General features: G+C 38.7%; 4 protein-coding genes across 5 annotated transcripts; 3 read left to right on the plus strand and 1 right to left on the minus strand.

Annotated features, from left to right (window-relative positions):
• Nucleotides 1-6116: 6116 nt before the first annotated feature.
• On the plus strand, nucleotides 6117-8036 carry LOC106639896 (WD repeat domain phosphoinositide-interacting protein 4). The gene is made up of 7 exons (XM_014353707.2): nucleotides 6117-6345; nucleotides 6467-6734; nucleotides 6817-7057; nucleotides 7133-7281; nucleotides 7353-7454; nucleotides 7535-7656; nucleotides 7747-8036. Exons 1-7 carry the CDS (start codon nucleotides 6291-6293, stop codon nucleotides 7854-7856), a joined length of 1047 nt encoding a protein of 348 aa, XP_014209193.1. The 5' UTR covers nucleotides 6117-6290; the 3' UTR covers nucleotides 7857-8036.
• Nucleotides 7754-8306, minus strand: LOC106639897 (uncharacterized). Its single transcript, XM_014353711.2, has 2 exons — nucleotides 8159-8306; nucleotides 7754-8092 (listed from the first exon to the last, which is right to left on the minus strand). The coding sequence occupies exons 1-2, from the start codon at nucleotides 8277-8279 to the stop codon at nucleotides 8043-8045; spliced, it is 171 nt and encodes a 56-aa protein (XP_014209197.2). The 5' UTR covers nucleotides 8280-8306; the 3' UTR covers nucleotides 7754-8042.
• A 1095-nt stretch (nucleotides 8307-9401) lies between these two features.
• On the plus strand, nucleotides 9402-14031 carry LOC106639892 (uncharacterized). The gene is made up of 5 exons (XM_014353704.2): nucleotides 9402-9640; nucleotides 9751-10724; nucleotides 10813-11621; nucleotides 11697-12388; nucleotides 12460-14031. Exons 2-5 carry the CDS (start codon nucleotides 10011-10013, stop codon nucleotides 13314-13316), a joined length of 3072 nt encoding a protein of 1023 aa, XP_014209190.2. The 5' UTR covers nucleotides 9402-9640; nucleotides 9751-10010; the 3' UTR covers nucleotides 13317-14031.
• Nucleotides 14032-14723: 692 nt separating this feature from the next.
• On the plus strand, nucleotides 14724-23720 carry Ac13E (Adenylyl cyclase 13E). Of its 2 annotated transcripts, none has more exons than XM_014353743.2 (11): nucleotides 14724-16203; nucleotides 16559-16832; nucleotides 17244-18141; nucleotides 18940-19194; nucleotides 19764-20230; nucleotides 20303-20458; nucleotides 20540-20739; nucleotides 20828-21166; nucleotides 21241-21599; nucleotides 21680-22284; nucleotides 22368-23720. In XM_014353743.2, the coding sequence occupies exons 1-11, from the start codon at nucleotides 15917-15919 to the stop codon at nucleotides 22746-22748; spliced, it is 4221 nt and encodes a 1406-aa protein (XP_014209229.2). In that variant the 5' UTR covers nucleotides 14724-15916; the 3' UTR covers nucleotides 22749-23720. The 2 variants fall into 2 exon arrangements, with proteins under 2 accessions (XP_014209229.2, XP_089453297.1); XM_089597171.1 differs by having other exon boundaries at nucleotides 19764-20224.
• The last annotated feature ends 241 nt before the right edge of the window (nucleotides 23721-23961 follow it).

Genomic DNA, 23961 nt, shown 5'->3' on the forward strand with positions numbered 1-23961 from the left:
AATAATAATAATAATGATAATAATAAATTTCATAGTAATAAAAAAGAGCTTTTACTATTCTGATTGAAATTCATGGGAATCTTATAGATAGTGCTAATCAATCACTCTTGTTTTATCTGATATGGTTACGATAATTAGCACTATTAGAGTTACAGTTATTTAATTTTCGGTCAAATACGCAATATGAACTTGAAGCGCTATTTTAGATTAAGACTATCTAAGGAGGTCATGCATAAGAGGAAGAGAGATAGAAATCATCTGATAATGGTACAAAGGACATCATGCTCGATCCATGGCAGACCTTTTTGATTAAAAACTCGTGATGTTGAAAATTGTCAAGTTAAAAGGACACTTTTACCATTAATTTCAATAAATTACGTTCAAGTACAAACAATAAGCCGTCTTTTTTGTCTTCATATCAACTTTAATAATAATAACTACATTATTTACTATATCATAACGTGTCATACGAAAAACTTGTTTTTAATTTATTATAGAAATCAACTTTCTGGAATGATGTCACGCATAATGTGGTGAATAAATATACTTTATTTGAATTGATGACAGTACGCCAACGATATATACAGATTTCTTAATTATCAAGTTAAACCAAAACTTTTATTTTATTTTATTTTATTTAAATTTTTTCAAATTGCAAAAAAACATTCACAGTCTTTATCTGCGTTTTATTCAACGTGACAATAATGGAACAAAATTGTATTAAATTAATTACATACTTTGTTGTTACCCGGTGGTTTAAGATGTACTTGATGAACTTTAAATATTAGTACTTAATTTTCTAAAGAAATCTTTTCACTTTTAATGAGAAAACCAAAAAATACTGTCGAATAACTGAAAATATTAGTTATGCCAAGTATAAATACTATACAAATGATTAGCACAAAAAAATTGTCTATAAGAAAAAAACTAGTTTGCTTTCACGACCTAAATCCAAGGCGCGAAGATGTATCCCCACTCTCCTCCCTTTAGGTTTGGTGCCATTTCTTGATTTTACGTGCCATTAACTGTACGTGGAATTATCGGTACATAAAAGTATATGTTTACGATTTATGAGCCGAGAGAAGGCACTCGATTTCACAGTTATATATACTAGAGTTTACTTTAACAATCGGAGTCACCAGTGGTCTCTATATATATAAAATTTAGTGTACAGAGTGGGGAAAAATCAACTGATACATTACAAGCTATAATTCGTAGCGCCGCAGAACGTAAGTTGGGTACAGAGTCGTCACAACAAAAAATTGGAAATAGTTTTTAAAAAGTTATCAATATTGTAAAATGACTGTTCCTTCGTGCACACGTTGTTCAAGTACGTATTATACTTTTTTTTTCTTTTTTTTTTTTTTTTATTCATCCATCGATCACGAAAAATTCTGAAAACCCTCGATACGGTACAAGTAAAGTTACGAAATTCATTGAAATCATCATATTACTTTAAAATTGTTTACTCCCCTTCATTAATTACGTAATTAGCTTTAAAACTCCTCGCACTGGCTTTTTAAATATTTTCTTGAATCAAAGAAAAAACTAAATTAAATAATCAACGGTATTGTATTAATGTTACAATTGCCCTAAAATCATACACGGGAAACGCACTTAAAGATTATACCGAGGGTCTGCGACTACATACAATAAATTTGAGTTTCAGCTGATGTTTGTTTACAGATTTTTCAGCCCCAAACATATTCAACTATATAACTATATGCACGTACATACACGAATACATTAGCGAGTGAACGTATATCTTGAGCTAGAAACTAGTTACTTGAAATTACTATACATGGTATGTACCAACATGATGGTTCGGCTTGAGTCCACCTTTTTCTGAAAAAAATGTAACGCAGAGACCATCATAATTACATGAGCAACAATCTTTCCCCAATTTTTAATAAAGTCTATAATTATTATTATTATTATTTATTAATAAACAGCAGAGGATGAAACAATATTTCTCACAAATTGTATCCACATGTATATAGCAAAAGTAACTCGTCAGCTTGCATTTGTTTTTCAAGCTTTTTAAGTATACATGCGCGTTTAATTTTTGATGTCTACCAAGTAATATTTTTTTTTCTCCTTTCTACGACTTGTGTGTAATCTGCGTCTTTATTTCCAGCGCATAGTTCGTGTGTCGTCGTCTACTAATTCTAAACTTTAAGGTCTCGCTGACTCCAGCCTGCATGTATATATTATGACTCATATTGTTTGGCTTATATTTTTTTTTTTTTTTTTTTTTTTTTTTTTTTTTTTTTTTATATCGGGTTACCGCGACAGCCTATTGGCCCAGTCGCCGGGGCCACCCACTCACCACCTATGTGTGGGGGTGTATTGCCACACCCATTAAATCCTCTCTTTTTAATTTATACCATACAAATCATACCATGGGCACAGTGGAAGTATCTCCGGTGTAACACACCTTGTCAGTTAAGCTGACACTCTCTGCACCGGGGGGAAGTGCATCGGGTCAACTCGCCACTGTGTAGCCTGGGTCCGAAGCCTCGGATCCAGACTAATTAGCATCCCCGGAGAAGCCCCATGTTTCAGGGGCCACTCCTCGCCGGTAAGGCCGGCGATCCCTGCCTGGCATCGGGCCGGCTAATCCCTACCTATTAGGCCCTAACACTGTTTCGCATTCACCCAGGCCCGAAGACCTGTGGAGCAAGGAAAAAACCCTGGAATTACTCTGAAGGAAAATTCCACGGAAAAACCCGCCCCGAAACAGCCGGGGTTACATAGGAACTTTTTCCGGTGAAAACAGTTTTTTGAAAAAATCTGCACTCACCGGGAATCGAACCCACGACCCCTAGAACAGCGTTGTATCAGTAGCAAGCACGCTTACCACTGAGCCAACGCCGCTATTTGTTTGGCTTATATTATACTATGTGTGTGTCGTATCAAAACATTTTTCCTTTTTCAATGATCTCGACGAGAATAATATGATCATTCAGCTTTTAGGGTCTCCTTAGATTTCATATACTCATACTCGGCAACTACAAATGATAACAATTTCAGCACTTAACTACCTTTTTTATTTAATTTTTTCCCCCTAATTCTTGTTTTATTCTGATGTAAGATATTCTTTTAATAATCTTACGTGTATATAATCTACTGTACGTAATTGCAGAGTCCTGAACAATTTTTAAAACTTTTTTTTCAAACAAATAAGAATGGGTCTAAAGTTTTTTTAAAATTAAATAATTGGTATTATTTGAAAATGAGTCTATTCAATTTTATTTAAATATGATTAGTATTCATAAAACAGTGATCAGCTTGACCGAAAGCTTATTGATTGCATGTTTCACGATTGACCTATATCCATCATGTAACATATTTTTATTTAATAATTAAATCGTTCATTACATATTAAAATTTTTTACAGGTCGCTGTGAACGTTGTAGCGGTAATTATCAGAACTGCAAGTGCGGGGGAGAATGTAAAAAAAAGAAACCTTCAGTTCCTCAGGATGTTAAAAATTGAAAAGTTCGAAGACTTCAAGGGGCTTAAATTATGTTCAAAAATATTGACTTAACTAAACATAAAATTCTTGCGGTGTTTCTTTCAAACTGTTACATCTTGTATTTATACGAAACACTTATTTTTAATTTCTTCGCGTGATATAATTCTGATTACACCTACTTCTATGTTAAGATTAATATGTTCGTTTAATTAGAGGATTTGTGTATAACATGCCATCCGAAAATAAAAAAAAAAGGTTCCTTCTATTTTTTCTGTACAAACGCACAACGTATGAACTGCAATAGCCTAGGTAATTCTATTGTCATCAATAATGAAAAGTTTTTTTTTAAACCGTTAGGTATACATCATATAAGATAAAACCACGATTAATATTAAAAGAATATCGTTTTCCACACAACTTACATGTATAATTTGATTTTAACGTTATTCAAATACAATATGCATTTTTTTTTTTTTTTAAGAAAACGGAAGAGTCATGTATTACCGCTTCTTTTGTTGTATTTTAATTATTTATTATATTTTATTCATTGTATTTTAATCATTGCTGCAATTTACTGTCAGTTCTTTTAGAACAACAAATTGTATAGCAAACCACTTAATAAACAAGTCTTAATCAATGATACAACAAATATTAAGGCATGACAATCAATATTTAAAAATGGATTTTGTTTTTTAAATACTGGTTTTTTAGTGATTGGAAATGTTTTAAAAATGTAATAATAAATATATATTTTTTAATTTAATCTATCGTCAATGTATTGTTATTTACTATAACCTTTTTTTTTCCTTAAAACACTCGAGACCAATTTAATACTTGTTTATCCAGCTCGCCGGCGGGGCAGCCTCGCAGTGCTAGATTTTTCCATTTTGGATACCATGAGCTCGAACGCACCTTTGATTCTTACCGCTCACGTTGTAATGACATACTTTTTCATTTTATTTATCGAGTTCCACGTAAAAATTATTTTTCAACCCCCAAAATTAAAAAATTAATACATATTTTTATTGTTGTTTAATGTTTTTCTTTTGCAGAACGAGTTAGCTTGCATTGCTATAAATAATAATGGTAAAAGAGTGGCAAGTGCATCGATACGGGGTTGTTTTATCAGGGTGTGGGACACGGTTAATCAAACTCTATTGATAGAACTTCGTAGAGGGTTCGAGTATTCTAATGTTTATTGGTGAGTGATTAGAATTTTTTTTTTTTTTTTTTTTTATTTCATTAATGATTGGTATCACAATTTTTGAGTGTTTGATATTCGTAAAAACAAAAATGATTTTTTTTTCTAGTATGAATTTCAGCGTAGACTCGAAATTTTTATGCACATCCAGCGACAAGGGAACCGTCGATATTTTTGCTGCTGAAGAAAAAAATTTAAACGACAAAAACGCGTAAGTATTTTAACGTGATATAAAAACAAATGTATCAAGGATTATTTTTATTTATGTATTTTTTTTCCTTAGTTGGAACTTCCTATTCAGTTTGGGCAATTACATTTCAAGCAATTATCCGTCCGTTCAATTTACTTTGCCCTCAGAGTGTGCCTGTATTTGTGCTTTTGGCAGTGAAAATACCGTTATAGGTGTAACTTTTACGTTTAAAATATTCCGTGTAAGTTACACAAAAGCTATATGATTTGTTTTTGAATTGACAATTACATTTTCAGCTGCTTGCACCGATGGTTTACTTTACAAGTATAAAATTGGAAAGGACAGCGATGCAAAATGTGAAGGTTTTGATAAATTCCTTGATTGCTGCAGTTGTCCGTAGCAAAAAATATAATAAAATCGCGAGTATGGGTGAATAATAGATTTTTGAGTGTGATTTTTTTTTTTTTTTTTTTTTTTTAGTTGAAATTACAAAGTTTCAAGAGAAATTTCAGCACGAACAAAATTATGTAAAATTTAGTGTATAGTGTTCATTGATTTGTGGTTTTTATAAACATAAAGTCCTCTGTCGTGGCCAACTAAAAATGACAGGTAATAAAGTACAGTATACTATAAATTACGAATAAAAAAATGTGAAATTTAATTCATATGTTGAAACAAAGACTTGACCAATTATTGTTTTCTAAATTCACAATTAGATGTACCTATAGTACTTTTTGACGGATCGATTGGTGTGGATTATTGATTTTTATCAGTTTGAAAATAATTTTTTCGAGTATTTTATGATTACATTATACATTTTTTTTTTTTTCCATAGAATAATTTTTGTTTTTTTTCGTTAAAATGAATGAATATATGCTAACAATTTACAATATGGATGTGCAAAAAAAAACATGCTAATGTGTGTAGTAAGTGGGGGGGGGAGGAGGCCTAAAAGTAGTCCTTCATAAAATTAACTGAAGCAAAAAATTTTTTTACTATCCCTTCAGTTCACCATTTCGCATCACCACACGGCGTGTATATAGATATATAGTGACCACACACACGCACACGCACCATATGATTTTGACGCATGCTCTCCAACACTCTCAGCTGTGACAACATAACAAAAACATACACTCTTCGACGCAAAGAGGGGATAAGCGCATGGATATATATATATGTGTATATGTATATATATATATATATATATACCTGCAATCCCAAACTATTGGCAGACGGACGTAAACAAAGAAAAAGAGTGAAGTAACAAAGCTGCTGCTGCTGTTTTAATTAGTAAGTAGTGCAAATGCTGCTGGGAACGCGTATTAATTTCGGAGCTCATGTCTACACAATAGTGAAAGCGCACAAGCGTAAGTAGCTGGTGCACGATATACAACAACAACAACGTCGTTGTCGTCGTCATGGCAGGTTCCAAGGGAAGCGGAGTTTTAAGCTTGCGCTTCAACCAAGACCAAGGTATGATGTACCTGTTAACTCGTTCGTACCTATCTCCACTAGCTCTGACTCTGACACTACCCTGCCCAGAGACTCGAGCTTATGATTTCTTATTTCTTCCCATTGTCGTTGACCCCTTCAGGATGCTTTGTCTGCTGCATGGAGTCTGGACTACGGATTTACAACGTCGAACCTTTGGTCGAGAAGGCACACTACGACAGCGAGTTCATGGGCAGCGTTGGCATGGCCGAGATGCTCTGGAGGACGAACGTCATCGCCGTCGTCGGTGGTGGAAGTAGGCCCAAGTTTGCCGACAACACGGTACTCATATACAACGATCTAACGAAGAACTTTGCCGTCGACATCAATTTCACCCAGCCTGTCAAAGCTGTCCGATTACGCAAGGACAAGTACGTCGATTTTACTTGTTCGGTATTACTTAGCAGGGATATACATATATTGAGTCACTGATTCTTAAATCTGTACTTATAGACTGGTGGTGGCCCTGGAAAGGGAGATCCACGTGTTCTCTTTCCCTTCGCCGATACACAGATTGCTCTCTGTGCAAACGAGATACAATCCAAAGGGTCTTGTGGAAGTGGCGACACTTACTTCCGCGCACAAGCAGCTGCTTGCATTCCCTGGTCACAAGATTGGCAGTCTCCAGTTGCTCGATCTTGCGTCAACGGACGCTGGAGCATCGAGTGCACCGGCAACCATTGCTGCTCACGTTGTTAGTATAATATTTGGTTTTGGGCCAATGTTCAAGTGACAGTTGTGTTTAAATTAAATTTATCGATGTCTATAGGGTGAATTAGCTTGCATCGCTGTAAACAGCAACGGTACCAAAGTTGCAACTGCGTCGGAAACAGGCACTCTTATCCGAGTCTGGGATGCTATTCGTAGGACACAACTGATAGAACTCCGGAGAGGTACCGATCAAGCTACGTTGTATTGGTGAGCAATGATTTTTAATGAGTTTTAATTATCTATTGAAAGTTTTAATCGCAATTTTTTTCTTTTTACAGCATTAACTTTAGTCGTGACAGTGAATTTTTATGTGCTTCTAGTGATAAGGGCACAATTCATATATTCGCTATAAAAGCTGCAAATTTGAACAAAAAATATCAGTGAGTATTCAAACACTATTTGTTTTTGTAATCTTGCGAGTCACGTGAGAGTATACCATATGTTGTATATACCATTTCAGGATAAGCAAGTATACCAATTTCTTGGGACAGTATATGGAAAGTAAATATTCGTTTGCCATGTTTACTGTACCTCCAGAATGTGCCTGCATTTGTGCTTTTGGTACCCAAAATTCTGTAATAGGTAAACTAACAGAGACATTCAAGTTTTATACTATTATCAAGTTTATTTTACTGAACAATTTTATCTTAATGGATAACTTGTTGTTTACAGCGGCTTGTGTTGACGGCACATTTCACAAATACGTTTTCACAACAGAAGGTCAGTGCAATCGTGAATCATTTGACGTGTACCTTGATGTTTGTGCTGATGAGGAATATTAATGTAACAAAGTATATTGTAAATAGTTAACAATGTAAATATTTATTATGAAAACACGGAGAGAATTATTGTTTTATACAGACATGATTTTATACATAAGCTTAGAATAAATATTGTAAAATAAAAGATTTAAATGTATATTTCGGGTTTAGTTTCATAAAAATATCACCACAATTATAAAGTATTAACTAAAACGATTTTGGTCTCAGTTGGGGTCCAGTGTGTTCTCTTATTTGTTCTGAAACAGTAAATTAGAATCATTAAATAAGTCCAGGTTGGTTACATGCACTAAAATATTTCATACTGTAATGACTTGAGTCCATGAAAGGCTGAATTGCAGTGAAATAAAATGGGGTCAATACTGCACCAACAAATCCTCCAATAAACATTGCAAACCTCCAGCCTTTAAGCTTCTGACTAGCCATTTCTAAAAAATTACATCAGTAAATCGATTCACTATCGTTACATAATTTTTAATTATAATTTTCATGAAGTTAATACGTTGTGTCTATGTGTTTTTGCACTAAAAATGTTTTTTCCATACAATTAATAACTTGTAATAAACACTAATGTATAATACTTAGTTGCCGTTACTTTCATTGAAACTCAATAACAATTATAATTACATTTTTCCAGTAAGGACATACATTAATAATAATTTTCTCATGAGCTAGACTTTTCTGCGCTTTAAAGATAACTAACCTAACCTGCACCTGCAGTTCTGCTTCTGATCAATGCATATATATAGACGTTTTTTTGCTTCGAGCTTCGGGCGTGATCGGGCTTTGTCGGCAGCCTTCGCTCTCGTTTGAATTTTAATCAGCGCCATCTAGCGTGTGATTTTTCTCGTCGCTCATAGACCCTACTGACGTTTTTACATTTCCGTTGACGAAGAAAAGCACAACCCAGATTTTGCTATTTAAAGTGATATGGAGAAATCTGAGTTGAGCTTTTTTTCATCCGCCTACAAACTGGCTATATTGGACGTACAGACGTTTTTTTACTTTGACATAATTATATATAAGTACAAGAGCGCAGGCCACGGATGAAGTCCGATCACACCCGAAGCAAAAAAACGTCCGTAGGGTATCCGGGCCGTCCAATATAGCCAGTTTGTAGGCGGATGAAAAAAAGCACAACTCAGATTTCTCTATGTCATTTTTAACGGCAAAATCTGGGTTGTGCTTTTCTTCGTCAACGGAAATGTAAAAACGTCAGTAGGGTCTATGAGCGACGAGAAAAATCACACGCTAGATGGCGCTGATTGAAATACGTACGAGAGCGAAGGCCGCCGAGCAAGTCCGATCACGCCCGAAGCAAAAAAAACGTCAGGATATATAGGGTCTCGGAGCGACGAGGAAACACATATATTACATATTACTGTATTTCGTGGCTATGTGTCTATGATGCCTTCTGCGAATGTGTGGAGAACTTGAGAGATTTATGTGAGGTTAAATACACAATTGTGGGTGATATATGTGTCAATTTTGATGTTTATAGTCGTTCAACAGATATAATTCATAAATACCTTTGATGGACTTAATTTGTCAAAATTTTTGATCAATTACTTTTTGATCACAAGTTTTTTTTTTCGTAATCAAATGGTGATTATTCGATCATACGTAAGGTTATGTTTAGTAGAAGGATAACATCGTTTGTTTTTCAAAACAATGTAATCACTTCAATTTTTCCATTTAAAATAATTACGTGAATTTTGAGTTAGTCGAGCATACATGTTAGCAATTTTTTTGCCATGAAGAATTTTTTTGTTGGTTTGTAATTCAAAGTAATTATTTTTCATTGTTTCATTATTGTAGTAAGAATTTAGTTATGAAAATGACAGTTGTTTTATGGACTCTATAATCTTTAAAATTCATACAGTTATTTATTTTTTAGCTAAAGCTAAAATATGAAAAGATACCGGCGAATCAACCATGTTCCTGAAATTTTTCTGGATAAGTGATGCTTTAAAAAAAATATTTGACTCAAAATATTTGTTGTGATGACGTTAAGAGTAAAATTAAAATTCAAAGACTAGAAAAATTACATCATGATCAAGATAATCCGAGATGGTACTACGATTTTAAAACATCACGCAACAGTCCAATAAAAAAAGGAATTCGAATGAAAATAAGGAAAGTAAAAATTATGCAATCATGGAGGACAAAGCTGCTGGTGATGTAAAAATCAATGGTATTGAGCAAAATAGTAGGGTATCTTTGAAAGAATTCATAGATGAAAAAAATAATTGTGAACTCTTGGGAACACCGGGTAATTCAAATTACTGGTGGCCCAACGAAGTTGAAGAGAAGCTTGAATCAAGGCAAAGATGGAGTTTTGGCTCAGACATATCAGTAGAGGCAGTGGTTCAAAGTAGATTGTGCTGTTCTCCAGTTGATGAGTTTGATTCAACTGTTAGCAGTGAGACTGAAGACTTGATAGTAAATAACACGGATGAAGGGTCTGAGGCTTACAAACCCTGTGTTCAGATATCTCCAGCTTGTTCACCAACTATTAAAAATGCCATTTGCAACATCACTGATAAAAGGCAGAGGAAACCCCATGAGGTTTATACAGATGATGACGAGTTGGTTGATTACTCAAAAAGATACACTACAGATAATTTTGCACTATTGGTTGACAACAAGTCCATCGATCTACGTGCTCAGCAACAGCAGCAACAGAGGAGGATGGGAATGAACAATATTAACAGACCTGTGTCGCAAAAGAAATCAGTAAGTACCAGATCCAAGGGAGGTTATAATTTTGGTGATTACGCGGAAACGGATTTGGATCAGCCTACCGATTATAGCTTACGCTATGCCGAAGAAGATATGTACGAAGAAGACGAAGAGGATTCTCGATTTTACGTAAGTTTGAACTGTTGCTTGTAAAATTTTTTGAAACCATGTTTGGTACAAGTCACCGTCTGTCAAATTCAAATTATGTTAATTGCAGTGTTCTGATCAACCGGAAGAAGACGTAGTGAGAACGTATTACACTGAAGGGACGCCTTCTAATTTTTCAACCGCCACATCCGTGTCTGATCTCCTAACACTCGAGAGCCCTAGAGAGGGTGACGAAGCAGCTTACAAACACCAGCAGTTCTTACGAGATCGAAAAGAAGACATCAACGAAAAGTCTGAAAAAGCTGCAAAGGACTGTAAAAATAGGATTCGACAAAAATTCGCGTCCAATGCTGCAAAAATTCCAGCACTGGAGGAACCGACACGAGAAGTAGGTAATCATCAACTTGTCCACAGAAAACTAGAAAAAACGTGCACCCCACCGCAGTCACCAGCTGAAATTTGCGACAGAAGTAATAAAGAAGGCAAAGCCGTGTCTTTCATCGTCGAGGAAAATAATTACGCCCAGGAAACGCCTCTAATGTTCTCGCGCAGCAGTTCTTTGGATTCGCTTAGCGAGTTCGAGCAGGAATCGATACAAGATGATCGCAGTTCCATCGTCAGTGACTTTAGCCACAGAACAAGCGGTGCCGTGTCACCAAGTGACTTGCCAGACTCGCCCACGCAGACGGTACCGCCGAGTCCTCGTCGATTAGAGCGACAAAGTTTCTCCGGTTTGCAGCAACAAGAGCAGCCTCATCTACAACGATTGGCACAGCCTCGTAGAATTGAAAGGGCAAATGTTCCGAGCTTGCAGCCACCACTACCACATCAGCAGCGACAGTTACAGCATCAATCTCGGCCTCAGGCTCAACCATTGCCACCGACTCAATCTCAGCTTCAGCCAAGAGCGCTAATCGGGTAAATATTTTCACAACTTCGTGTACGCGTTCTGTATCATGCAATTCTTCAACTCTACATTTTCCATTTTTAAAGGCCTGTATCGAGAAATCCATCAGGAATAAAGCAAACGCCCAACAACGATCACATGCCTGTACAAGAGCAGCACCAACATTCACAGAGTGATATGCGTGTTCCGTTATTGCAACGCTCACCAGCTCAAGAAAATCAAATACCACTGCAATTGAACAATCGCATAGTTCTCATGCAACGTCCCCAACCCGAAGGGCAAGCATCTCTGGCACGACGTCCCCAAAACGACAGTTCTGTGCCACAACATCTAAAAGCCAATACCCGCATGCCAGTTGTGCAGCGTCAGCAGACTGAAAATCGCGATCCAGTAATGATGCAGCGGCCTCAGATGGTCAGGACGGCCAGTCCAGTTGTGCAACATCAGCCCTTACCTCGAGAGCCACAATTACCTCGCCACATTCTAGAGCGCTGCGTTAGCGTTTTCGAGGACAATCTTGTGAGGTTTAAGGACGAGTCGACGCAGAGTAAATTTTCAACCGCAGGTAGTTGCTTGAGTTCCCTGACTATCGACGACGAAGATGACAATGTCAGCATTGACAATCGAGAGATTATCAATAGGATCGCGGCTATTAGGGTGAGATCGAGTGCCGCAGGTATGCACCAGGCACCGTGCATGCAGAGACAGTTTGACAATAAAAGTGCGGACAAGGTGGACGATCGACAGCCCCAGCTGAACGTTTTAAATCGACATCCGGGTAAGCATCGTAAAGACGAAGTGAAATTTATTGTTTACAAAATAGCATTACTCAAATTGATTAACTTTCAGGTCACATGAATGAGGGCTCACATCCATCGCCCAGCAAAGAAGAGCTGCAGCACTACGTTAACGTGGAAAACGAGAGTTACGATTATACAACCTGCTACTTGAACAAGGAAATGAGCGACAACCGCCACCGAGATTCTTCAAAGGAGATGTGGTACCACGAGAACGACTTGAAAAACGAAGCAAATAATCATAGACCCAGCGCCAAAAGCCCAATCTGGAAGCACAACGGCAACGACGACATTATTTACCATCTGCAGAAAGTCCATAAAGTCCCTGAGATCGTGTTTGTCGACACTGTGCATACGTATTACACCGAGGATACGCCAGTCTTCGTATCGCCTTACGGCTCGGAGTCGAATCTCTCTGGGTTGTCATCGCTGAGTATATCTGACGATGATTTCGGCTACGATTTCATCAGAGACGAGCGATCTCTAAGATCGCCCCGTGTCGAGGAGGCCGAGCGCTCCAACAGTCGAGCCGACAGCTACGGGTCAGAAGAGGACTCGAGCGGGTCCGAGGACGAGGACAAAAATTCGTCCGTGGTGGCACGACGGCGTATCGACGTGTCGCCCTTTGAATCGCAAATGAATCTCAACTTCTCTCTGCTTTGCATCGAAGAGGAGGACGAAGAGGCGGCAGAGCGAGAGACGGAGGCTGAAGAGAGAACAAATAATGAGACTGACAAATCGTATAGGGAAGAGTCGGCTGCGAGCGACGATTACTACAGGCGGCTGAGCCGGAACTCCGACTGCTCGGATGACGACGACGAGGAAGAGCGCCAGGTGCTTGAGCAGTGCATCAAGTCAGGCGTGTCGAAGGTCACGCGGCGTTCTCTCGAGCCCAGGCCCATTCCATGACCCGTGCCGGTTAATGCTGTTATCGATTAAGGGCGCGCATAAAATGGATTGTTCCTTTCTACGTCGATCGACCGACTGTCCGACTGATTCTCTGTAATTGAATCTTTCGAACGAGTGATTTCTAGAGTAGAGCTGAAGCGCCCTATCCGAACTGATAGCCGGTGCTTGAATCATGTTGTGCCTATAGATTACACGAAATCTAACAACGTTATTATATTTAAAAGTATAGATATCACGCGAATTATAAATAACGTGATTCTATTACGATTTTTGAGCCTAGATAGTTTAATTAGGTATAAAAATCTTGTACCTAGCTATATAAACGTTACATCGTTTGAATTTTTAATATTTTTATGCAACTTGGATAAACAACTTTAAGTCTCGTTGTATTAATGCAATTAATTAACTATATATCGATACGCAGATTTTATATTAAAAATGATATTTAATTTTTTTCTTCTTTTACTCAATCTCAACTATTTTTATATGCTAAAGTATACACTAGTTACAATTCATTCGTTTTTATAAAAATAAATGAATCATGTATCAAACGTATATACCGTTGAAGAACGCTATATTCATCGTTATTCGACATTAAGAAACGGCTTCCCTCTGTTGCATCTGTCAGTATTTATACAATTGTTTTTATAAATAAGAAATAAGAGATTTGTTGACGATTAAACCATCGCTATTTGATCAATAAGTAACAGATTTACGAGCTAACCATGATTTAAACCAATTTTCATGTTTATGTCGACCATTTATTTATTTTAAACTGTAATAGACGCGCGACTTACAGGAAAGCCCATCAGCCTTTTATTGTAAAAACAAAACAGATTATGCATTTTACAGTAAAATAAATTTAATTTTTATATGTACATTGAGGGTATGCTTCTATTTTTGTTTAACAACTTAGTCTAAACATCTATTGTCCAAAAACTATTGGATCCTTCCATTCCTATACACATAAAAACTGCTTTGAAACTCTGAAATTTATTATCGTTTTAACGCCAAGTTTTTCTCTACAATTATCCAGAAAATACAATAATTGAGGTGCTTGAAATTTTTTTTAACATTTCATCAGCAAAGCATTTAATTAACTAATAATATTTACTGTCTCCGTTTTTGACTAGTTAAAATTTTGCTCTTCAACTATGCAATCTCTAGAGGTTTTGCAGGAGTGTACAGGGCACTGAAACAATTACCAAAGCCATGCAATGGCACTTATGTATTAGTTAAACTTTGTTGAGGGGAATGCTTCAAAATTAAATTATTATTATAAGTACTTCTCGTAGAGGTAAGTAGATTTGAAACTTCCCGCTCGACCAATTGCAAAAGCTCTCCGCGAGCCTCCGCGTGCGAGTATGGCAGGGGAGAGAGATGAGAAGTGTGATCGGAGTCATCGGAGGAGGTCGTCATCGCAGAGAAAGCTAGTTGGGAGTTGGGGTCGTGGCGGCTGGATGGCTGGACCGAAACGGGAGTCAACAAGTGATGGTAGTACTACTTATACACTTCATCCTGAACGACTCTGCTCATATTTATTGATGCTGATACTAAGTTGGTAGTGCACTTGATAGTGATACATTATCATTGTTGTAACAGAGAGAGCGATGTGTGCAAGGAGGACTAATCGAGATAAAAATAAAAGGAGGAAGCAGGAAAAAAAATTATTTGTAAATACACACACGGCTAAGAGTCAAGTGAGTGTGAGGGTCAGTGAGAGATTGTGTAAATAGCGTGCCGCGTGCGGCGTGACTGCGTGAGTGTTTTGACCTGTTAAAGTGTTTGTGCTGGTGCGGGTACGAAAAAAATACAGAAATTGTTTGTCAGCGCGAGCGGTTTTTCTGTCGGTGATGCCACTGTAGGAGCAGCTCCTCTTTTAAACACGTGTTCTGAAATTCAAGAAAAATATATGTTACACCTATACCAAATTTGAGAGGAAGAGAGCAGCCCTGTTGCTCCAAAGACGCTATTCATCATCATCATCATCATGACATATATATGCGGACGACAGCTGATCTCTCTGCCGTCTAAGGAGTAAGTGCTAGATGAGCTTCTGTCAATACATCTTCTCTCGTAAATTGCCAAAAAGATGTATAAAGTACCTGTATCGAGAAGTGCTTAGATCCACTGTTCCTCTATCAGCAATTAATTAGCATAGTAGCAGCATTTATTCGTCCTTGACCTTCAGCACAGCTTTGGTTTATGATGACAATACACCAATAATAACAACGACAATAGTTATATTTTATAGTCAATCAGGCCTTCAAAACTCGATGACTGTCAAGATTAACCAAGACGCTCGGCTCTGCCGTCGTCGTCGTCCTCGTCAGCAGCAACTGCAACTTAACTGTGGTTTTTATTGCTGCTGCTGCTTCAACAGCTCCAGCAGCGGTATTGCTAAAAGACTGTTTATCAGCAAATTTTCGAATCTCCAGAAAAAACAAGCAACAGCGACGATTCATTGGTCGTCCAGAGTGCATCATCGCTAGAGAGATTCGCGATATGGCCAAGAGAGCACTTAGCAGCCGAAGAAACGACTCCTGTGACTGATTTTCGTGTTCGGAGGAGCTGATATATCGGCTCTTGGTTGAGGCAAGATGACCCTACCGGTGGCTCGCAAACGCAACTCCTCCGTTAGCTTTACGCGGGGCAAGGATGCCGAGAGTAACGAGGCTATTGACGAGATACACATGTCTCTGGCACCGGCTTACATACAGAACTATCTCGCGCATAGTGGACAGGGTCTGGGATGCTGTGGTATACGGCTACCTGTACCCTTTGAAAGAGCTGCACCTAGATCCTGGTGGAATCCCAAGTTCGACTCGGAAATTCTCGAGGGCCAGTACAAGTGCAGTGCGTTTCCACAGATTAGACTCAGGTTTAGGTGAGAATGCTGGGGGAGTCTTTTTTTTGTAAACAGTAGCATTTCAAACTATTACAAGTTCTCTGTGGCCAAGGTTTGAAATGTGATTTTTAGTTTATAGGTTTGGTAAAACTACGACTGAATCATTTGTCTAGATTTAGTTTCTTTTTGTGTTGATAGAAAAAAAAAACAAAAAAAAAACATCATTTCATGAAACAAAAAGAGACGTAAAATTTCTTTGCTTCGAATGGACGTTTTAGTTTAAAATCATATTTCAAAGCTTCCATTGAAATGAAACACCTGTCACATGGAATACTGTATTTTAACGACTGCTCGATTGTTGTTTTAATTCACGTGCATGAACTCTTTTTTCCAGATACGCGCTCACTTACATACTGTTAATATCAGTTTCATGGCTGACTTACTTTATTATCCTTGGAATTGAGAACAACAGCAAATTTTGGCCACCTATAGCAGTTATGTTTACCACTGTGGGCTTGATAGTCTCAGCGATACTTTACCTAACTCACACAGATAAATACAGAACTTTTACTGTCGTGCCTATATCTGTGGGTGTTGCCTTGCTGCTTTGTTTTTTATCAATACTCCTGCTGGTCTTCGTGCCGCCTAACGAAGACGGCCTAACTTTGGTGAGTTACTTCTTTTTATTAGAATCAAACGGAGCTACAAGAAAAAATCAACAAGTTGGCTATTTTTAGATTCACTTTCAGCCTTTTTTTTTTTTTTTTTTTTTTTTTTTTTTTTTTTTTTTTTTTTTTTTTTTACACACACGCTTCTTAAATATTTTGTGAAACCTTTTATCTTTTGTTCCATCAAATGAGCGGCATCATTTTCTTTATTGATTCTTGGATAGCTATTTTTAAACCATTCATTTTTCATTTTTTTAACCCGCGATTCTCTTTGATCATTAGCAAGCAAGAAGTTCCAATTTCAACTTTCGTGTTGGACAATTGTTGTATTACGCAAAAGTTCAATGAGCACAATTACTAACTATAACACTACGTGCACCCTATAATGCAAAACATCCTATTATATTTCAGGTTGGCCACTTTGCGCTATGCTCGGAAATCCTGCTACTGATATACACGGTCTTGCCAATGCCGCTGTACGCGTGCACGATAATATGCACGCTGTACTCGTTCCTCTTCGAGTTCCTCACTGCCTACCTCTATGGCTTGGCAACTGCCAGGCGCGAGCCCATGTACCACGAGGTTGGAACAACGCCAGACACCAGCAGACTCCGAAGACTCGTCAACGAGACCTACTCGTTTGCCAGCCGAATACCCAAAGTCCTACCAATGCTCATGTCCAGCTCGAACGAGACAGCTCCAAGCGATCGCCTCTTGAATGCCAGCGAGAGCCGTCACGCCGAGGACATGGACTTTGCGACCACTTTAACCATACGGATCCTCATGCAGCTCTGCATACACGTAATCGGCGTGCATATCCTGATAATGACGTTTGTGCGGATGCGAGGGACCTTCATGAAAGTCGGACAGTCGCTTCTTGTGCGCCGTCAGCTCGAGATGGAGAAGCACCTCAAGGAGAAGATGATACACTCGGTGATGCCACCCAAGCTCTCGGATTGGCTGATGGAAGAGAGCGAGCGGGAACGCGAGCGCGAGGACTCGCTGAAGAAGGGCTCGATACCCTCCAACAACACCGACATACGCTCGCTCTTTCGGCCCTTCAACATGCACTCGATGAACGACGTCAGTATACTGTTCGCGGATATCGTGGGCTTTACCAAGATGAGTAGTAATAAGACGGCCGAGGAGCTCGTTGGGATACTGAACGATCTGTTCGAGAGGTTCGACGAGCTGTGCGAGCAACACGGCTGCGAAAAAATATCCACCCTGGGCGATTGCTACTACTGCGTGAGCGGCTGCCCGGAGCCGAGACTCGATCACGCCAAGTGCTGCGTCGAAATGGGCCTTGGTACGTTTTTCAGCTGAGAATTGCTTTTTTTGTGATAAATTTTCTCATATTTTGCGCGCATCGACTTTTATTATGCTTTGGGAACAAACGCGTGCGTCAAAGCTTTGGTGAAACAGTGATATACCTATACGTATGTTTGCATATAAATGTACTAATTGCGTCAACGTAGAATAATAGCTCGGTCGGCTTTTCTTGAAACACGTAAGCGGCGCGTCAAACCGACACTCTGAATTGCATTATTTTTATTTAAAAGTGCGGTTTTGCGATAACGATCACTTTTGCTCTGTGGATCGAGCGCTGATGAAAAAAAAAAAAAAAATTCTATTTGGAGCTTGTTTGGGATGCCTCTTCCTTTCCATGATAAATAATTCCCGAACGATCGGCAAATCTGGTGTATTTATGTATGTACGCCCTATTTTTTCAAGATAAAAGAAATATGTTTGCAAACCTAATAATAGCACCATCTCGCGAAGGTTTCACGTTTTTATTATCTTTGCGTGAATTAGCTTGCTCGTATAATACGGTGTATACAAGAGACTGCTCGTGCGTCTTAGTGAAGAGAGCAGCTGATAAAAAAAAAAAAAAAAAAAAAAAAATGATGAATAAAAAAAGTAAAAACTGCTTTGTTTGCGTCAGTTGAAAGCAAAAAGTCGAAACCCTAATTTTTGTCCGTACATCCGATGACATATATAACCGATGCTTAAATTGCACTCCATCAATTAGAGCTCTTTGGAAGCACAAGCTCGTAAAAATATGAGTTTTCACATCTCTCACACAGTTGCTCTTTTGTTTTTCTAGCAATGATAGAGGCGATCAAGCAATTTGACGTCGAGCGTCGCGAGGGCGTCAACATGCGCGTAGGCGTGCACACTGGCACCGTACTGTGCGGCATCGTCGGGACGAAGCGGTTCAAGTTCGACGTGTGGTCGAACGATGTCACCCTGGCGAACAAGCTCGAGAGCACCGGCAAGCCGGGCAGGGTTCACCTCAGCGAGAAAACACTGAGCTTCCTCGCCGACCAGTACCTCACAGAAGAGGGTGAACTTGTCAATGGTGAATACTCCCCTCGATTTGCATTTGCTTTTATGTTTCATTTGATTGTTCGTTAAGAGATTTCGCGATGAATCAGCTCGATCGCTTATCTCGACAATGTGTGCTTGGCAAGCAACAGGGTAGCACATTGCACGCGAGCTGAGAACAGCGTTACGTAAATTTATGTGTACCTGGTATTTCCCGTCGCTACTTTTATATACCTACATACATATATTCTATCTTTTTCTCTGCAACACCGGCGTGTTGTGTGTTTGTCTTTTGTCGCGAACGCTGCTGCTGTCCTTATGATAATTGCGAGTATATCTTTTCTGTCTTTTTTTTTTTTTTTTTTTTTTTTATTTCTCTTCATGCTCGTGTGAATTTAAAACTCGAGTTTTACATGCACTGCAGTTTATTGCTTTAAGAAGGATGTGCCAATTGAATTACAAACTGTTGCAAGCTTTCGTTGCTCAGTGTTTACTTGTTTCCATTATGCAAAACATTTTATAAATTCTTGATGAATAAATTGTCATAAATAAACGAGGAAGAGAAATGGTATGATGGAAAAAAATGGCTTATATGATTCACAGGCATAAAAACCTATTTCGTGAGAACCCGAAGGGTGGACTTTATGTCGCAGTTCATGAACAGCGTGAACGCTCCTACGAGCATATCGCCGATCATGCACGGCCGTCATCGCCTTTCCTCGTGCAGCAGCCAGCCAAAGCCTCGACCGCATTATTTGCACATGGTGACCAACCCGAGCAGCTATCGAATGAAGGCCAACTCGTTGCCGAGTATTTTAGACTCGGAGAACGACGTCGACAACGCAGACGAGGACGATGACAAAGAAGTCACGAACAAGTCGCCCACCTCGACAGCGAGTTATGGCAAAAAGAAAAGTCGCAGTAAGCCCTGGAAGTATTTGAAACGTCAGAGGACCACCGAGGAGATGTCACCGTTCGATATCGAGGACAGGCGGGCCACGATTGTCGAGGCCAAGAAAGAACTCACCCCTGCTGTCTCGAATTTAGACAACAGTAGCTTGCATGTGAGAGTCAGTTGAGCCTTTCGCTTTAATGTATCTTGAAGATAATTTTCAGCATCATTGCTTTTTTTTTCGCTCTAGATCTCTGCCGATGCCACCGTAGAAATGGATCCCAATCCAATGCCTTCGAGTCCACTGCTTCCTGGACAAGACACATTGAGCCACGCATCTTCGATATGTAGCAGAAAAGATTCCGGCATTCGCAGTAATAGTAGACGTAGCAGTATTCAGCAACAGGTATTTTTTTAAACTTCATTTGGAGTTTTAAAAAAATTAATTTTAACTCTTTTCAAAGTGATTCTTACTACTTTTGTTTAGTTGTTCCTGATGAATGGATTGGCTCAAGGTGATCTCTTGGGACCGAGAGTGAGTGGGTATTACACGTCGAGTTCAACGCTCAACTCCACTCACGAGCCATCATCCTCCGTTCCTCCGTATCCATTTCCACCCGCAGTGACTGACACGTTTGGTGCGTGCTTCCACAAGCTTCGAAAGCAGTCCGATTTACAATTGATTAGGTGAAATTTTGCGCACTTTTTAATTGAAGAGAAAAAAAAAAAAATAAATAAATAAATAAATTACAGTATTAACATTTTTTTTCAACAGATGTGTGCAGGATAATGTAACGTCACAGCGCTCGTACTTCGTTAAGCCACCGCTGTCGAGTGTTACACTTTTCTTCAAAAACAAGGAAATGGAAAAAGAGTACCGAGAGAACGCTCACAAGGCCTCGGAGGGTATAGGTGGTAACCCGCCGACCCTCGCCACATCGCGCTTCAACACGTACTTCGATATCCTCGTGTCAGCCATCGTCTTTACAGCCATGGCTGTGTCGTTGTTCCTGCTCTGCGAGCCCACAGCTTATTATTTTATTTCCTTCGGCCTCGCCATTCTCGTGCAAATTTGTGCGGTCATGCTGTGCGTTCGCCAAATATTAAATCCAGAGTAAGCTTTCAAACATTTTTTCAAAGGAATTTATTTTCATGAGACATAGTTTTTCAAAACGTTAAATTTTACAGTGCAATGCAGGTCACTTTTGCCTACCGCATCTTCAAATTCTTCTCAAAGTGGTACCCGTGGCACGTTTGCGGAGCCATCCTCGTCGGTCTGCCCATTGTCTCCATTCTAATGAACTTCACCTGCAGTAGCTTTCGATCGAGCCTCAGCCACTTTGAGTACTACTACAGTTATCTCGTCATAGTAAGTCTTGTGCACTTTTGCAACTTCACCCAGCTGAATTGTTGGATGAAGAATCTGCTCGTTACCCTCGCTGGAATCCTCTTTGTTTGCCTAGTCATCAGTCATGTTACCTATCATAACCAAGAGAGGATTGTCACGCTACAGACAAACATGTCCAAAGAATTAAATGTGAAATTAGGTAAGAATGTCGAATCATGTTAAAAAAAATTATATTATTTTGGTAAGCTCTATAACGAATAAATTTTGTTCAACCCTCAGTTGGCAACGATTCGTCAAAGATTGACCTTCCACTGCTTTCCATTCCACCACTTGGCTCCAGTCTCCCATCAGCCTCGAACAACTTTAGTATGCACTTGAGAAACTTAAACTCTGCAGACGCTAAATCAGTCAAGTTGAACAAGAGTCGCAAATACAACGAGCGACTCTTCGATTCTGAAATCTACTTGGACTTTGCTCTACTTCTGTTGCTCGTATGGTTTTTGAATCGCGAGTTTGAGATCAGTTACAGACTGAGTTTTCACGGGAATTCGGTTGCCGCGCGCGATAAGAGCCGCGTTCAGTCGATGAAAAATCAAGCCGACTGGCTACTCCACAACATCATACCCAAGTATGTGGCTGACCAGCTCAAAACCACTGCCAAATATTCGCAGAACCACAAGGAGGTAGGAATCATTTTTGCCAGTATTGTCAATTTTAATGAACTGTACGATGAGTCGTATCTCGGAGGGAAGGAATATCTGCGCGTGCTTAATGAACTGATTGGTGATTTTGATGAGTTGTTGGAAAAACCAGAGTTTTCCAACGTGGAGAAGATCAAAACAATCGGTAGTACCTTCATGGCGGCGAGTGGCTTGAATCCTGAGGTATTATTGATACTCCTTATTTTGATTAATGCACTAAAAACGCAATATGATACTATACTTGTATTTTCCTGGCGAAATTTCAGGTCCGACAGAAGAGTGAGCATAAATATACGCACCTCTACCAGTTACTCGAATTCGCCATTGCCATGCATAAAGTCATTTCCGATTTTAACCAAGATTTACTGGGCTTCCAGCTAATTTTGCGCGTTGGCTTTAATTACGGCGACGTGACTGCTGGCGTCATAGGTGCCACCAAGCTTTACTACGACATATGGGGCGACGCCGTCAACATAGCCTCGCGCATGGACTCGACCGGCGTGGCCAGTGAGATTCAATTTGCCAGCAATTGTCTCACGGTCATCTCCGAGAGATACAATTCCGAACCCCGTGGCCAAGTTTACGTCAAGGGCAAGGACAACATGAATGTGTTTTTGCTAAGAGGTAAAAAGGAGCTGCATCAGTGAGGTTTGCCTTCATTTTTCTTTTTGAATGCAGCGGATTTATTGATTATTTGAATGTCCATAACAATGGCGTTGGTTTCAAAGCGGTCCCAAGTAGATGATGAAAGTTCAACGAAAATTTACGATGCATTTACTGTTCAGTTAAGTTTATTCAATGGTTGCACTGTTTAATGTCCATGCTAATTGGTGACTTTTGAAAAGGTTTTAAAAATGTTTCTTGGTGAAAACTCGCAACCACGGGTATTATTGACAGTAATTAGATAGATATCATGATAAGTTTGTACAACCAATTGTTGGATTTTCGAGCTTTTGTTTTGGACATTGAATTTATAATCCCCAAAGTCATTAAGATAAACATAAAAAATATGGCCAAAAACTATTTCTCGCTATTAAATATATAATTCAGAGTACGAAACATAAAAGATATTTTATACGAACACTCGTTCGATTGTGATATACGCACGCCTTACTATTGCCCCATTGACTGGAAAAGATGCAAGGAAACGCTTGAACGAAACTATTCAATTCGATATAAATTACCGTATTTTTGTAATTACAAGAAATATTGAATGCCGTAAACATAAAGATGATGGTAATTACTGAACGCAGATGAAAAAAAAAAAAAAAAAAAAAAATCCAGACGTTTAAATTGTACGTTGCGTTGCATGTGTGCAATTATCGTGACGACGAATGTGTGGTATTATTATTTTCATGTGCTTTTATTTTCGAGCTTCGCGTTCACGTAAGTGTCTTGATGGTTAAAATAAGTATTTGCATAGTGTAATTTTGTATGGGTCATGTGTGGAAAGTCATTACGCGAAAAAAATCAATTGTTTTTTATTTTTAGGGTCAATTGGCTTGTTAGGGACAAATTTTAAAATCCACGAGTCATGTTCATAGCTCAATAATAAAACAACACTCGGAAAAGCTCGATCATTGGGGTTCTGAGAGTTTTTAATAGCATTTGTGTGTGTGTGTGTGTGTGTGTGTGTGTGTGTGATAAGTTGACTCAGACTTGACTGGTTTTGATGGTGCAAGCTTGTACAAATTTCAAATAGAAACATAAAAAATACGAATCCGTGAAATTTTCATAAACATGTCGTTTTACGCGATTGTTACATACAACGGCTTTGTGCCGATTTTTTTTCTTAATATTTGTACTACAGTGTAACAAATTGGTTATTTTTTAAGAAAAAAAAAACACTACTTTTTTACA

The sequence above is a fragment of the Copidosoma floridanum genome, unplaced genomic scaffold (genome assembly GCF_036245765.1).
Source record: "Copidosoma floridanum isolate Cflo_tuat_1 unplaced genomic scaffold, Cflo_Japanese_pri ptg000030l, whole genome shotgun sequence".
Lineage (NCBI taxonomy): Eukaryota > Metazoa > Arthropoda > Insecta > Hymenoptera > Encyrtidae > Copidosoma > Copidosoma floridanum.

Bases quoted from the DNA above. Each gene is read 5' to 3' on its own strand.
- LOC106639896 (XM_014353707.2), top strand. From the start codon at position 6,291: ATGGCAGGTTCCAAGGGAAGCGGAGTTTTAAGCTTGCGCTTCAACCAA. The intron at 6,346-6,466 runs GTATGATGTACC...TGACCCCTTCAG, and splicing joins GCGCTTCAACCAAGACCAAG to GATGCTTTGTCTGCTGCATG. The intron at 7,455-7,534 runs GTGAGTATTCAA...ATACCATTTCAG, and splicing joins AATTTGAACAAAAAATATCA to GATAAGCAAGTATACCAATT.
- LOC106639897 (XM_014353711.2), bottom strand. From the start codon at position 8,279: ATGGCTAGTCAGAAGCTTAAAGGCTGGAGGTTTGCAATGTTTATTGGA. The intron at 8,093-8,158 runs GTATGAAATATT...TTACTGTTTCAG, and splicing joins CATGGACTCAAGTCATTACA to AACAAATAAGAGAACACACT.
- LOC106639892 (XM_014353704.2), top strand. From the start codon at position 10,011: ATGGAGGACAAAGCTGCTGGTGATGTAAAAATCAATGGTATTGAGCAA. The intron at 10,725-10,812 runs GTAAGTTTGAAC...TGTTAATTGCAG, and splicing joins AAGAGGATTCTCGATTTTAC to TGTTCTGATCAACCGGAAGA. The intron at 11,622-11,696 runs GTAAATATTTTC...CCATTTTTAAAG, and splicing joins CAGCCAAGAGCGCTAATCGG to GCCTGTATCGAGAAATCCAT.
- Ac13E (XM_014353743.2), top strand. From the start codon at position 15,917: ATGACCCTACCGGTGGCTCGCAAACGCAACTCCTCCGTTAGCTTTACG. The intron at 18,142-18,939 runs GTACGTTTTTCA...TTGTTTTTCTAG, and splicing joins CTGCGTCGAAATGGGCCTTG to CAATGATAGAGGCGATCAAG. The intron at 20,459-20,539 runs GTATTTTTTTAA...ACTTTTGTTTAG, and splicing joins GTAGCAGTATTCAGCAACAG to TTGTTCCTGATGAATGGATT.